A 15,803-nucleotide genomic window follows, 5' to 3' on the forward strand; every position below is an offset into this window, starting at 1 on the left:
GACATTATAAAACTCAAACTTCAGAATCAGCGCATCAAAACTTGAATTATCACCAGTTTCCTCTTTGGACCACGGAGGCATAAATGCATTATTATTATTAGGATGTCAGAAGGGTATTAGAAGATTTTTGCCCTCTCTGGCAAGAGTCATTAGAATATGGAACACGATAGGACACTGAGGCAGGGCCTAAAGTACCTCTTAAAAGGAAGCTAACTATTTACTTAAAACAAAGAACATTAAGTAATACTGTGAAGGGCAGAGCAACAAGTTTAGAGTAAATTGCTGCAGTTGAAATGTGAGCATCGACACAGAAGTCATGAACTGAATCACCTCTTTGTTTCTGTCATCTCTGTGTGACTGTCAAGTCATTCATTGGTATCTAAGGGCAATCCCATTATTATGGACACCCTCTTTCTCACTTGCTACGTTCCTTTGCATGCCTCTTTCTGAGACTGAGCTTAGGGTCTCTGCTGCTAAAGGCAAGACAACCCATGGTAAAATTATTAAGATCTCAGAAGCTCAAGAGGGCAGAACTGGAGGGCTGTACAGCCAGAAGAGATTATAAAGATAGGAATAGAGAGGTCTTAAGAGGAATCTGAAGATAATGATGAGAAATGTGCAAGAGAGGCTTTGTTTCACTAGGAACTAACGTCAATCGGCAGGTTAGAAGGTATGGTAAATACCCGACAAGAAGTGGGGTTAGAGCAGGGATGAAGTAAGCAGGAAAGTGTGTGGCTGTCATGCATGTGTGACATGTGTGTGTCTTATTCCTTAATGCTCGAAAGAGAGAGAAAGATTTTCTTCTTAAAATGTTGAATGAGCCAATAAAATAAATAGCTTGGAGATAGCATGGGCAAGTTTTGATGGAGAAAGAGGTCGAAAGAATTCACATGGCGATATTGAATTTGGATATCAGGATATAGCAAGAACAGTTGTCTGAGCAGTGTTGTATATCACACAGATAGTTGGATAATCCTAGATGGATCTGAAACACTAAGGGTGAAACTCTAGTTTGTACCCACATGGGGCAAATCAGAATTGCACAGGGTTAGTAGAAATGAGACGTGGCTGCGGCAAATTTCCTTGTCCAATACTAGGATACTGGAACATGAAAGCAGTGATGGTGAGCAAGAAGAAAAAAATCAAACAAAAGTGCTGTCAGAAACTGCATTAGAACCTCAAGGTGGGCATACCTGGAAGACATGTGGCAGTGAATTAACTACTAAACAAAAACAAAGAAATGCAGATGCTGGAGATTTGGAACAAAAACTGACAGAGCTGGAGAAACTCATCAAATCTTGAAGCATGTGTAGAGAGAAATTTGGTATACTTGCCTTTATTGGTCAGTGCATTAAGTATAGGAGTTGGGAGGCCATGTTAAGGCTGTACAGGACATTGGTTAGACCACTTTTGAAATATTGCATTCTGTTCTGGTCTCCCTCCTGTAAGGATGTTCTGAAACTTGACAGGGTTCAAAAAGGATTTACGAAGATGTTGCCAGGGTTAGAGTATTTGACCTATAGGGAGAGGCTGAATAAGCTGGGGCTATTTTCTTTGGAGCATCAGAGACTAATAGGTGACCTTATAAGTGGTTTATAATATCATGTGGGGTGTGACTAGGTGAATAGGGTGAATAGCCAAGGTCTTTTCCCGTATGTGTGGGAGTCCAGAACGAGAGGTTTAAGGTAAGAGGGGAAAGATTAAAAAGGGACCCAAGAGGTAACTTCTTCTCACAGTGGGTGATGTGTGTATGGAATCAGCTACCAGAGGAAGCGGTGGAGGCTAGTACAATCTGAAAGGCATCTGGATGGGTATATGAATAGGAAGGGTTTGGAGGGATGCGGGACAAATGCTGGCAAATGGGACTAGATTAATTTAGGATATCTAGTCAGCATGGACGAGTTGGACTTCAGGGTCTGCTTCCATGCTGTACAACTCTGCGTCTCTAAAAATAGAGTTAATGTTTCAAGTCCAGTGACCCTGGATAAATGGGTGTTTTTCTGGTTGGTAGTCAGTGGCTAGTGATGTGCCTCAAGAGTCAGTGTTGGGACTGCAATTGTTTACAATTAACATACACATCTCAGAGTTGAGGACCAAGTGTAGAGTGTTAACATTTGCAGGGACGGTTCCTTCCGGGACACGTGATCCACTTCCCCACAACCTTTACACAGCAGCTTCCCAAGCAGTTGTAGAAGGTGTAATACTTGCTTATTTACCTCCTCCCTATTCACTATCCAAGACCCAAAAAACCCCTTCCAGGAGAAGCAGCAATTTACCTGCAGTGCAAGCAACCTAGCTTACTGCATCTGGTGTCACAATATAGTTTCCTCTGCATCGGAAAGGCAAAGCACAATACTTTGTGGAACAAACTGATTGCCTTCTGGAATACCTCCCCTCTATAAAATTGACCGAGCTTCCAGCTGGCCTGCCATTTTAACACACCACCCTATTCCTTGGCCAACATCTATCTCAGGTTTGCTGTAGTGTTCCAATGAAGCTCAGCGCAACCTGGAAGAACAACAACTCGTTTTACACTTGGGAACTGTGCAGCTCTCTGGATTCAATACTGAATTCAATAATTTTAGGGCCTGAACTCTCCCATGTCCTAGCCCCTACCCCACACTCCAGGCCTTGTTATCACATAGCCTAACATTACACACTACCTATTGTTAGCCATTAACAGTGTCCATTAACAGCTAATCACTCTCCCAGGCAGATCGTTATTAATTCCATTGTCTGTCCAACTGTTCTTCTCTCTCCGAGGGCTCTATCCCCACTTATCGTTTACTTCTTACCTCCTTCCCCCACTCCATCTTCTGTATATAAACTGACATTTTCCCAGGTACCATCAGCTCTGGGGAAGGGTCACTGGACCCGAAACGTTAATTCTGATTCTTCCTCACAGATGGATGCCAGGCCTGCTGAGATTTTTCCAGCAACCTCTGTTTTTGTTCCTGATTTACAGCACGAGTAGTTCGTTTGGTTTTTATTTGGCCTTTTTCTGTGCTATAGATGTTTATGAATATCCATGAATCACGTGAGTTTTTTTTAAACAACAGGCCTTTACTAGTGACCTTAATAACCTCATGTAATCTGTACAGATGGTCTTGACTTATTGAAAGACTTATTTTTACCTGCAGCATGCATTCCCTGAGGGCGATGAAGTGCTGTTGAAACAGTTTAGTAACTGACAATTTACTTGGTGTAGTGTGTCTAAACATTTTTTTTTAGGTATAGAGAAAAAAGGATATGCAAAAAACAAAATTCTGAAGCAAGACTGGATTTCTTTTACATAAACACACGTGGGAGTGACATTTGCCACAGAAAGGTTACCTCGGTTGGCATGTTGGTTGCCGATCCTGTAATCCCATTTTCTGTAGTGATGTTGTTGGAGCTGTTGTTGGGGGAGCTTGGGCCAGATCCAGGAGCACTGTTACAAGCTGAATCTGAACAAACAAGAAAATAATTAGCAAATTCTCACTAAAACTTCAAGCTACTTTTGTTAAATCATAAGTGAATACAAGTAATGATCATTTGTTGCTGATTACGATGTTACTGATAAGCACACCAGCTAAACATGGTCTCCATGAGGCAGAGGCTGAATATACTATCATAGGGAATGAGGAAGCGGCACAGACAATGAATAAATATTGTCCGTCTTCAGCTGAAGACACAAATTCCACACCAGAAACAGACAAAACATAAATCTTGTTACTCTTATCAGACATTAAGAAAATGAATACTAGTAGAAAAACAGTAGAGAAACTTAAGGTACTAAAATCCAACAAATCCCCTGGATCTGATGGTGTACATTCTTGTGTTCTGAAAGACACACAAGTTTTTGTGCGTCCACTCATAAGACATCTTTTTAAGAATTTTTAAGAAGTGCTGCACATGTAAACAAATAGGCCACCTGGACAAAACAAATTAAACCAGACGCTTGCTGCTATACTTATTAAAAAACAAAACATTTCCTTTGTTCAGAGCCACTAATTACTCCTGTTATCATTACTCTTTTCTTCCAACTTGCTGCATAATCTAATTGGCAAAAACATGACCAAGAGGTTATAAAATGAAAACTTCCTCCATTATGGCCATTGCAATATTGTACAAACATGAATGATTTTAAGGATAAGTACTAACACAGTTTCTCATTGTGGGAGAATCTAGGACTAAGTGCCTGCGTTTAAAAATAATGGTTCTTCCACTGAAGACAGAAATGAGGAGGAATTTTCTCTGCGACATCTTAGGCTTTTGAACTCTCTTCCTCAGAGAGCAGTGTCATCAAATTTGCTGTATCAAGACCTAGTTAGAGAGAGGCTTGATCTAACAATGCTGGGGAACTGTAAAGATTCCCCAGCTGGAGGCAGTAGCTTCCTCCTGGTTTAAACTGGGAGCACAGCCCCTCTCTGTAGATTTTAAAACAAAATGTGCAGCAACAAAGAATAAGTTTCAAAGTCTGCTCAGGGATTGAATGTACCACTCTCAGATTGCTTTGTAAAATTCTAAAGTGAGAGGATGTGGAAAGTTTGTTAGAATTGCAGAGTAACCCTTATAGTTTAGTCAGGATCTGGGTGTGAATTTGAAACTTCGATGTTGTGGTTCAGCTGCTGTTTGAAGTCAGTCTGTCTCCGTGTTGTCTCTGGACATTATAACAGAGAATGAGAGAGAATGGGAGTGAGCAAGAGATTGAGAGAGACAGAGAAAGAGAGACAGAGAAAGAGACAGAAAGAAGCCAAGTGAGAGTGGGATAGAGAGAGTGACAAGAGTGAGTGAGGAAGTGACAGAGAAAGAGACACAGAGAGGGAGAGCATGACAGAGAGCACCAACATTTAGAAGAGATTTGAGTACATCCATGAATAAGAAAGGTTTAGGGGGATATAGGCCACATGCAGGCAAGGGTCTAGTTTAGTTTGAGAAGCTTGATTGGCATGGACAAGTTGGACTGAAGAGTCTTGTTTCTGTGCTGTATGACTCAAAGGCAATGGGAAGCAGGCATGAAAATTACAATTGATTTTCTTTAGCTATGGAAGGCAACATACTACTGTATTTCATTACTAAGCCTTTTAAAATGCAAAGTTTTGAAAGACTGATGAAAAAACATAAACCACATTTTTGAAGCTACTGTCCCCGAGGTAAATGAGATTTAGGCTTGAAATGGTCAGTAAGTTAATTCCACTTCCCACTCAGAATTGAATGCCCATCCTTTGAGGTGTCAGGAGGTTCCCCTATAATGCTTCAATTAAGCTCTCTAATGAGTGAATAGAGCAGAAATGCATTGCAGATCCTTAGGAATCTCAAGAAAGGATATTCTCACAATAAGTTAAAACATCTGAGATGATAAATAACAACCAATCTTATTTCTGAAAAGAATGATGAACAGAGCATTATATAAATATTACAAATTAAAAGAACATTAAACTCAGAGATGTCAGGCAAAACAAAAGTTGACACAAGGTAAAACACTAGCTCCTAAATGTTCCAAAACCTGCAAGATACCTTGAGGACATTACCTGGTCAGGTAAGGACACAGTCACTATTTACAAGCATTTGGCTACTTCAAACTGAAGTCAAATGCCAATAGGAATACATTTCCTTTTGATTTGGATATGAAGTATATAACTCTATGAATCAGAATTGTGGACATACAATCTAGAAAGCGAACAATTGGGATCTTGAACATTTTCCTTATTTTGAAATGAAAGAATACAGTTTACACAATGAGTGTCCGTTGATTGCAGACAGTATATTGGCATAGATTGAGGAATCAGAAAATCAAGACATTAGCACAGGCAACTTGGTTTTGGAAAAAAAAACTTAAGGGAAAACTTTAGTTGGCAAATTTATTAGAATTTGATGAGCAGGGGAGGTAAGGGCAACAACTGATGTAGGCTATTTGGATTTTCAAAACGTATTGGTTGTATTTAAAACTCAAAAGAAAGCTCGGTTTTGGGGGAGACGATTATGATGATAGAACAGTGTAAACTAACCAAATTTGTTGATGATTAAAAGAAAGAAAAGCAGACTTTGAGGATATGAAGAGTCTGCAAGGGTTACAGACGGCTTAAGTGGGTGGGCAAGAATTTGGCAAATGGAGTACATGTGAAAAAGCAAAGTTGATTGCTTTGGCAGGAAGAATAAAAAGCAGAGTATTATTTAAATGGAGAGATTTCAGAATGGTGTAGTGCAGGAACATCTAGGTGCCCTCATAGATCTTTTCTGAACTTAAATGACATTGCCATCTCAATTTATTAAAATTACTTCTGAGCAATATAGTTTATGCTTTCATGCCAAATACATCTTTACCCTCTACAACTCCATCCAAATCTCGAATATTATTGCCATAACTGGGAAGACTCTTCCTGCAGCTGTCTTGTTTTTCTGAACAGGATACAAGATATAACTGATGGGTGACCCATCTTTCTTTACTACAACCCATGTTGTCTTTTTCTACTTCTGTGGTACTACAAAAATAATCTTCTTCAGACCATCCCATTTTATTCCTTCCAAGTTCCAAATACTCAATTCTTGCACCGATTCCATAATCTCCATTTTCAATACAGAAAGGACATTGCTCCAGGGAAATTGAGGATGGACAATGAACACTGAGTCAGCCAATGAAGCCCACATCCCTTGAACATCGTCACCAGAATTTCAAGGTCTTAACTCCATCCTGGAATTTCATGGCTTTTAAAACCTGGGCTTTTCACCACACAACCCCTATTTTCTCATTTACGCCATTTAAAAAAATTACTTCTGCTGCAGCCAATCATCTGGTGTTGATCTTCTGTGCAGGACTTCACTTTGTTTACTTTTTAATAGAAAAGAGGAATATAGTTTTCACTGATGGTTTCTCATGTTTTTTCACCAAAACAAAAAACATCCAACTTGCTGTAAAATAATGAAAACAATAAATGCTGGAGATCAGAGTGGGTCTGGCAGTATCCACGGAGAGGTAGCAAGCTAATGTTGAGTCTAGATAACTCTTCATCACAGCTGAAGTGCAATACAGATTCCAGCATCTGCAATAATTTGCTCCTAATGCTGTAAAATAGTAATATTCTGCTCTGTCATTGGAATATCCACCAGTAACAAAGTAATATGAATGTTTGAGGACTTTTTTTATGGAGTGTAAGTTAGCAGACAGAGACCAAATGATGAGTTGTCTCCATTTGTTCCAGATCCTACAGCAGAATCTCCTTTGGTCTAAAAAGTCATCTGCTTAATTCTGTGAAGCAGTGTGTGCACTGGGTACGACGTATGGCAGCCTACAGTCATCTAGCACAATTCTCACAATGTCTGATGCTTCTGAAAATTGACAAAGCCACCCTTGACTTGTTTTCAGAGACTTTTCTACAGGAAAGAGAAATCCATGAACCTCTTATTGAAGGACAATACAAAATTTTTACAATATCTGCATAGCATAATAATTTCTGCTTAAATTCTAATCTCCTTGACAAGGGAATTCAACAAAAACCAAACAAGTTAAACTGTCTCAGTAGCATTCATTATTCAGAACTTCAGCACATACAGTAGTAGCATCGATAATAGACAGCTGTGAATTTTGTTTAACCCTTAGATGCTTAGAACTGTGTCTAGTATGTGGGATTAATGATATGACTATGCATAAATGCCAACTGGTTGAAGTTCAACTAGACTTAAAAAAAAAAGTTGCTACAACTGGCTTTATCATTAGAAACTGCAGCAGGAGGAGCACTTGAGTTGCAAGGTATTACAATGCAAGTGGACACCCTCGCTCGTTCTCCTGAGGTTGGGGAACACCACTTGAGGGCAGGCAATTGCATATAGTATCCTTGGGAAATATCCTAATACGAGTAACTCTATGAGACCAACAACAACCCCAAAACAAAGCCAAGTCCTGGCCAAACAGTTACCATTTTCTTCAGGATTCTGTCTGCTAAGACACTAATTGTTGTCGATATGCGGATTCAGGACAGCAACAGAGTCCTATTAGACTTAAATGGAGTAAGATAACTTGTAGGCTGGTATCCAGAAGGATGTCCAGGAGAGTTCACACGCTGGAAACTCCACCTGCATCGGGTTTGGAACAGATAAGTTGCGTAGCAACATCAAAATCAGAAACAATCAGGATAAATGTCTAGTTAAATGGCCATTCGGTTCAAATGGAGTTCAATACTGGTATGACATTCTAGTAACTGCAGAACCAATGGAAGAGTGAGCCTTGATACTGAATTTCTGGACACGCTACCTGTCACAACTAACAATATCAGGATCCAGTCCTTTAAAAAACTGAAACAATTGGTATTAATGGGAGAAACCAAAGGGATATTGCAGCTAGAATAAAATCTCTTTGGACCTACAGGGTCCAGCTCACAGTATAGGATGGCACAGTGTTAGGGAGAGGGAGAGTGAGAGCAATTGTCCCAAGCCAAGGTTGTTGTCAAATATTTGTTGAGCTCAACCAGAGCCATCCATGGGTCTCCAAAATGAAGTGTTCGCAAAGAGCACTGTTTTGGCCAGGCTTGGATGCAGACATAGCCATGTTGGTAGGACAGTGCTTAGGTCAACAAGGACAATAATTACTGCCAGCAGCTCCCGCACATCTACGTTAATGATCGGGTAAATCTTGGACTCGACTGCATGTTGACTATGGGGATCCTTTCATGGTTTGATGCTTTTAGTCACTGTAGATGCCCGACAAAATGGTTGGACGTACATCGAGTCAATTCAACAAATGCTGGAACGTCGATAGAAAAATTGCGCACATCTTTTGTGACACAGAGCCTTGGAGTCACTGGTCACAAGTAATGGGCCATCATTTACCAGCAGAGACTTTAACTAAAGTTGAATGGGATTTGGCATTAGGACAGTTCCATACCACCCATCATCCAAGCAGTCCGAGCTTTGGAGGTTGTTGGAAGAAACAGCCTATGGCCTCACTAGATACCAAGCTGTCACAGTTCGCAGTCGATTATATGACTACCTTTCGTGCGACTACAGGAAAAGCACAAGAAAAATTGCTAATGGGTAGAAGACTCCACATCAGGCTAAGTACAGTCTTCCTGAACTGGGTTGGGCCATGACAATGGCATCTGGACCTCCAATGCTGAACCCAAGACTCCGCCAAGAGGGAGACGCAGTTTGATGCAAGAATCAGGTAAGTGGTCTTGTATGGGTAAGTGACATGATCAACGTGAGATCAAGAGCAGTGGCTCCTGAAGTGTGGGTAGATGCGACTATCCTGAATAAGCAGTTGGACCCTTTGACACCCCCACAGGAATTGGGCACCCTGTGGTTGTGGACTCAGAGGCGGGGGGCAATGTAATGATCATAACAAGGTCAACCAGCTGGACCTCATAAGTTCCCTGATTGAACCAGATTAACAGCTCCGATCAGGGAGAGCTGGCTGATATAAAGGGGTGAAATCAGGGAATCAAACCCCTGAATATCTGACTCAGTAAGTGACAGTGCTTTTGTCAAAGGCTATGCAATTGTGAATAAAGGCTAATTGGTGAAGGGATGCCAGCCTCTGAGGAGTTATTTCAATAATTCTTTTGGCAAGGTCCATTCTCCTAGCTGGAAATGTTCCTTACTTTACAAGAAACAAACTAGCTACTTTTCGATCATATATCAGAGTGTTCAAAATTTTGCTGCAACACAGGAAATACTATAGCCATGGACATCATCCTCTGAATTGTTCAGGAGACAATGTGAAATCGAATTAAGACCTCAACATCCTTCTTGTATAAATCAAATGTACAGAGAGTCCCAGAAATCACCCGTCAATGTGAATCATATTTATGAAGTACTCTTTGAACTCTTGCACAGATGGGAAAGTGGTATTGTGTAAAATGGCAGCAATTCAAAATAATTTGTTGCCAATCTTTAGGGTCAGTTTGTTCACACCCTGTGGTACTTTGTAGGTAGAGATTGTCCTCATATCAGCACTTAAAGTTCCACTTGTGTTATCTAACTTAATTTACTGGTCTTTTGGACAGTTATTAAGAAGCATATAGAGAAAGGGCATCATTCTATTGAAGAGATTTCTAATAACCTTCAGCCAATATCAATAGGTTCTTTCTTGGTCATGAACACAGCACTGCTCTGAGCTTTTAGAGAATTAATATAAAATTAACGTGAGGTGGTCAGAGTACTTATGTTTTGCACTTAAATGTATTTCTATTTCTTGAAACCTAGATGGCACTACACATCCTCCTGTACTTTTGAATGAGTGAAATAAAATAGCCTTACAATAAGACTGATAATTAAATACATTTACGCCTTTTTATTGACAAATTTAGAAGCAAGTTTTATAAACTTGACAAGCAAACAAGTAGATTAGTTATCGTTGTTGGTGGTGGAATGGATATGTGATCAGAGGCTCATCTTACAGTTAACTAAAATAAAATAAAACAAAACAAAGAACTATGAATGCTGGAAATCTGAAACAAAAACAAATTGCTGGAGAAACTCAGCAGGTCTGACTGCATCTGTAGAGAGAAAACTGTTCACATTTTGAGTCTAGTGATACTGTTAATGATAGGTTATTTCAGCAGATGCCATAGATATGAAAACTTCTTCTGCTTCTAATAACCTAGCTCAAACTGCAGAAGCAACATTTCATTTTCTAGTTGTCAGGGAACTTATTTGCATTAGATATGAACATTTTTGGGAACCTGAATAATGTAGCAAGGTTCGTTATATGAAAGTCAACCATCCAGCACTGACAAAAATCACCTAAGGATCACAGAACTGGACCATCATGTCTGTGCCAGCTCTGCAAATGGACATCTAACTGAGCGTCATTCTCCTGTCTTCTCTACCTAACTGTGAGCATTGTTTCTTTTCAAATAGTCCTCTAATTCTGTACTGAATGCCTTGAACTTTTCTCCCCCACACTCTTTTGGCAATGAATTCCAGGCCCTAATCACTGATGAGGAATTTTTTTTTTCACAAATTACTCTGGTTTCTTTAATTATTTTAAATCTATGCCCTGTTCTACTCATGCTTTCTGGAGTAAGAACATTTGTTCCCCTTTTACGATATAGAATACTTGTCAATTCTCTTCTCAATCTTCACTTCAACAAGGAAAACAGTCCCAGCCCTCCACCAACCAATGTTCACAACTGTAATTCCTCATCCTTGAAATAATTTTCATAATCATATTTCACACACTCTCCTATGTTTTCAAACCCTTCCAAAAATTTGATATTCAGAAGTTCACACGATACTCCTGCCTGAGGCTGGACTAGTGACATACCCAAGTACAACATAACCCCCTTACTCTCATACTTTGTGCTCCAATTAATAAAGCCTAGGATCTGTACACATTATTAACTGCTCCTTCCAACCATTCCTGCCACCTTTTAATGGTTTATTCTTCAGCTCCCTCACTTATTTTTGTGACGCACCTTCTTTTTCTATTGTTTCTCCATGTTCTGCCGACTAAAACATCACACTTGTCTACATTGTCCAGACTTATTATTTACAGAGATTTTCCCACCATTGAAGTTGAACTGATTTCTAGTTGCCGTGATTATTCGCATACACTTTTTGGAACAAAGGTAATGTCTGCAATTCTCATTCTCTAATACCATCCCAAAAATAATTGTCAGCACCTCCCCAATGTCCACTCTCACTTCCCTCAATATCCTTAGATGCCTTGTCAACTGTAAGTAAAAAAATAGCCTATTAATAACACTTCCTTATCAAGTTTAAACCCTTAACATTATTGAATTTCTTCTCTTTCACCATGGTCTGGGTAATATCAAAGACACAGTGAATATTTTTGTTATCCATTCTGAACAGAACAACTCGTGAATATAATTATTTTGTAACAAGTTAGGAACAAAAACTTAGAATCCAGGAGTGCTCCAAAAGCAAAGTACAGATAACAACAGGGAACTAGTGCCCATTGCCACCTTTTTCAACTTTATAACACGTCATTGTTTACTACAATTCTCATCTCAGAAGATTCTTGTAACTAGCAGAAGGGTACCTGGAACAAATCAACAAAGGACCAATCCATAACCAGGATATTTCTTTCATGTTGTGGCTCAGATTTTTGACATCAGAGTGACACTCTGGGAAACCCAAAATTGTGCTTGGAATATCTTCATTGGACCTCCTGAGCTAATGCCCTTAAGATCTAGAGAAGGGAGTATTATAAAGCAGGCAATATCAACGATATGTCAATTAATCCAAATTTAATTAAAACATTGTATAGTAATGCCAGATATGGTTACATTTTGATTCAAAAATTTATGTTTAATGAAGAAAGGTGAAACTGGATGTCCACCACAAATATTTTGAAATAGAGAAAACAATTATTTCAGCCAAATAATTTACTATATATTAAAATATAAGATTTTTAAAATCACCTTTTGTTCTTTCTCACTGGAGAGTATAATAACTATCCTGATGAACATTTGAACATTGAACAAGATCAGAGATGCAATTTGCCCTTTGGGGGAACAGACTGGTGACATTCACTTTCTAAATTTATATAAAGAAGAATACTCTAGGCAAGGAGTCAACAGCTTCAGTGAAGTAGTAGGGAAAGAAAGAGACACCAAGGTAAGTCCATTTTAATAGAATGATGTTTTCATGGATTTGTTCAGAAGACAGCATTATATTCTGCTTCCTAGTTTAAAGATGATTAGTCAGCACCTTTCAAACTTATAACCATTATCATCTAGAAGATCAATGGTAGCAGATACATGGGAATACTACCACTTGCTAGTTTCCCTCCAAGCCATTCATTGAACCGACTTGGAAACATAACGACGCTTCTTCAATGTCGCTTGGTCAGAATTCCAGAATTCACTCCACAACGGCATTGCAGGCCTATTTATAGCACACGGATTGCAGTGGTATTGCAAAAGGTGGAATCTTTGAAAATTTTTAAGGCAAAAACAGATTGACTCTTAACAGATAATGGAGTGAAAGGTTATCCTAGACAGGCAGGAATGGGGATTAATCAGATCTGTCACAATCTTACTGAATGATGCAGCAGGTTTGAACCTTTCTCAGAAACAGTTACAATGGCTCATATCAGCACATGTGCGTCAGGAATCGGCATCGTTGTGTAAGCAAGAGGACATTAAAGAATGCCGTTCACTGACAGCCACTATTGTCCTACCTGGAACATCCACGGGTCTCTTTTTAAGTGTGGTTATGGCGCTGCCATCCTTTCTTCGAAGTAAAGGGCTACTTCTTCTTTCTGCCACTTTCTGTTTTAATCTGGAGCGTACCTTTAAGTTTGGCTCTGACGCTGTTAGATCAAACACCAGAAATTACATTTTGTGACAACAATACTGACCCTTTTTGTATAAAAGTACAACTCACTGTGCAGCAGTTTACTCTGTTTAAAAGACTCTCAAGCAGTGTAAAGGATAATTCTGTAGGGCATGTTCAATTTTTAAATCAGGATATCATAGGTGGTCCGTTCTTAAATTTATCAACCTCCTCTTCCCACAGTGCTGACTCTTTGTTGTACAAACTATTTTCTACCTAGTAAAACACTCAAGTGTTGGCAGTCAAGTTTCACAGCACTACAACTGAACCTAACCTTGTCTGAGGTCTGTACATGTTGATTTTCTGCTAAATCAGGGCACATGCGATACAATTTACTACCAAACTCAGCACATCTTAGCTTTATTCCTTATCACTGGATGAACCTGGCAAATCATTAAAGGGCTGCAACCATCATATTAATAAGCACTTAGTGTTCCGCAGATTACTGTAATCGGTTACAATGCTACAACTGACTAGCTCTGCAAAAATGTTGTAAGAACAGAAAATACTGAAAATAACTCTGGCAGCATCTGTGAAAGAAAGAAACAGGGTTAGCATTTCAGGTAGTGACCCAGCATTTTCTGTTTATATTTCACATTTTGGACATTGACAGTACTCTTTTTGCCTATGGAAAATGTTTGTTTGTCTCTGCTAAGGCAAGTAGCCCACTAATAACAATATATTCAATGACACAATACTATGATGCTCTTTCAGCAACTAGGAATGACTCAGTGGTCACAATATGCAAAGTCCATGTGCGTAACCAGTTAACAAAATGCATGTTTAAAATTATGCTAGGGTCCTTACGCACGTAGATAAGGGAAAAGAAAACAGGAATTAAGAGCACAAAGAGACCATTAGAACCAACAAATGCATCACTTTTAAAATGCAAGCCTGGCTACTACATTTCAAACCTTTCAGCAAGTTTGAAGGTTTATTACAAAAACCAGTATTAAGCTGCCTCATGTCAAAGTTGTAATTTATCTTCATAGAGCTTGTTTTAAAAACAAGCTTTCCCCTCCTTTTTTAAAAAAAGATAAATCATCTGTGTGAAATAATCAAAAGGGCTTCTCACTAAAGGAGATTACAATGAGCCACTCTCAGTTCTGGATTTTTGTGCCTCTTAAGTGCATTTCATGCTTAAAAGCTATTTTAGACACTTTCAATAAGCTTTGGGTTAAACTGGCTTCTTTGAAATGAAAGATAAGGATCACCTATGTTTTATAGTCAATTTGTAAATTTAGAAATTAATTAGAATTGTATTTGTTCTTAAAGCTTAGATGGTTCAGTCAGTTACTAGATATTAATTATTGACAAGAGCTACTTATTAATAATGCAAATTCACCCAAGAAATCTTTGTTTCATTTCAATTTTAAGTTTACATCCTCAAGCTTTGGACTAGAATTTGGGATCGCTGTAAACCTAATGGTTTAACTTGTTTCTTTTATATTTAATTTTAAGCTTGTAAATTAACTATGTACAAAACGTAAAAAGTGAAGCATGAACATTTCCTAACGCGTACTGTATGAAATTTGTAATTTCAAGCACAGTTGAGATTTTAAGATCTATCATTCACAGTAATTTCTAACTCCAATTCAATTCACCATGATTTCTCTCCAAATGGGTTTAATCTTTCACTATTGCCAGAGAGAGGGAGTAGGGAACAGTCACCCAAAAAAAGGTTTATATTTTAACAATTGTTAATAGGAAAATGTTTGCTGGAATGAATGCTGGATATGCAATCTGATAATTTAGCAACAGAGCATGAGACAAGAATACTGAGGTTGATCATAATATTAGCAGCACACTTGATAACTATTTATGTGCTTTTGGATGACGTTACTCAGGGGAACGTGAAAAATAATGAGATGGTCACTGATTAATCCTTGGGAGCACAAGACGTGACATCACGGTTACAGAGATTGGGGATAAACCAGCCAGGCGTGTATCGGAACAGTCAAGTCTGAATGTAGCAAAGACATGATCAAAATATTCAGCAAAGGTCTGAGACTAGTGTCAGATGATGTTATTCAGGGAGAGGTTGGTGGCCTTAGTGATAGTATGAAATGTGATCAGAAGCTCATCTTACGGACAAATATTCTGGAATTTCCTCCCTAAACCTCTATACCTCACCTTCCTTTATTAAGGCATTTCTTAAAAGTTACTCTTTGGCCAAGCCTTTTCTTATTTTACATAATATTTACTCATGTGATTTGATATTTTGTTTCTTTATTCTCCTGTGAAGTGTCTTGAAATGTTTTATGAAGTTGAAAGTGCTTTTAAGCTGTTGTATTGGTTATACTTTTAACTTAAAAAAATCCACATTTCCCATCTTTTCTGAATTTTGCCATATAATAGTTTATCAAGTCAGAGGTAGTTTCTAATTTCAGACAATGTGACAAGTCTACAATTGACACTGGCAACCCTCAGTTAGGGAGCAAAACTACAGGCTCCTATTCCTTGTTGTAACCAGCAATTTCTCCAAGTTCAGTCGAATAGGATCAGAGTGCAGGTGTCCGATAATC

At 38.7% G+C, this 15,803-nt stretch overlaps 1 protein-coding gene across 10 annotated transcripts in view; it reads right to left on the bottom strand.

Moving 5' to 3' along the window:
- hdac4 (histone deacetylase 4) overlaps nucleotides 1-15,803 on the bottom strand; it is a 532,576-nt gene that overhangs the window by 133,239 nt on the left and 383,534 nt on the right. For all 10 annotated transcript variants that reach the window (XM_059647103.1, XM_059647104.1, XM_059647105.1 and 7 more), the window contains 2 exons: nucleotides 13,124-13,255; nucleotides 3,334-3,446 (listed from right to left, as the gene is read on the bottom strand). In XM_059647103.1, the coding sequence (XP_059503086.1) occupies nucleotides 3,334-3,446; nucleotides 13,124-13,255 (245 nt within the window). The remainder of the gene's footprint in view (nucleotides 1-3,333; nucleotides 3,447-13,123; nucleotides 13,256-15,803) is intronic.

This window comes from Stegostoma tigrinum, chromosome 7, assembly GCF_030684315.1.
Source record: "Stegostoma tigrinum isolate sSteTig4 chromosome 7, sSteTig4.hap1, whole genome shotgun sequence".
Taxonomy (NCBI): Eukaryota; Metazoa; Chordata; class Chondrichthyes; order Orectolobiformes; family Stegostomatidae; genus Stegostoma; species Stegostoma tigrinum.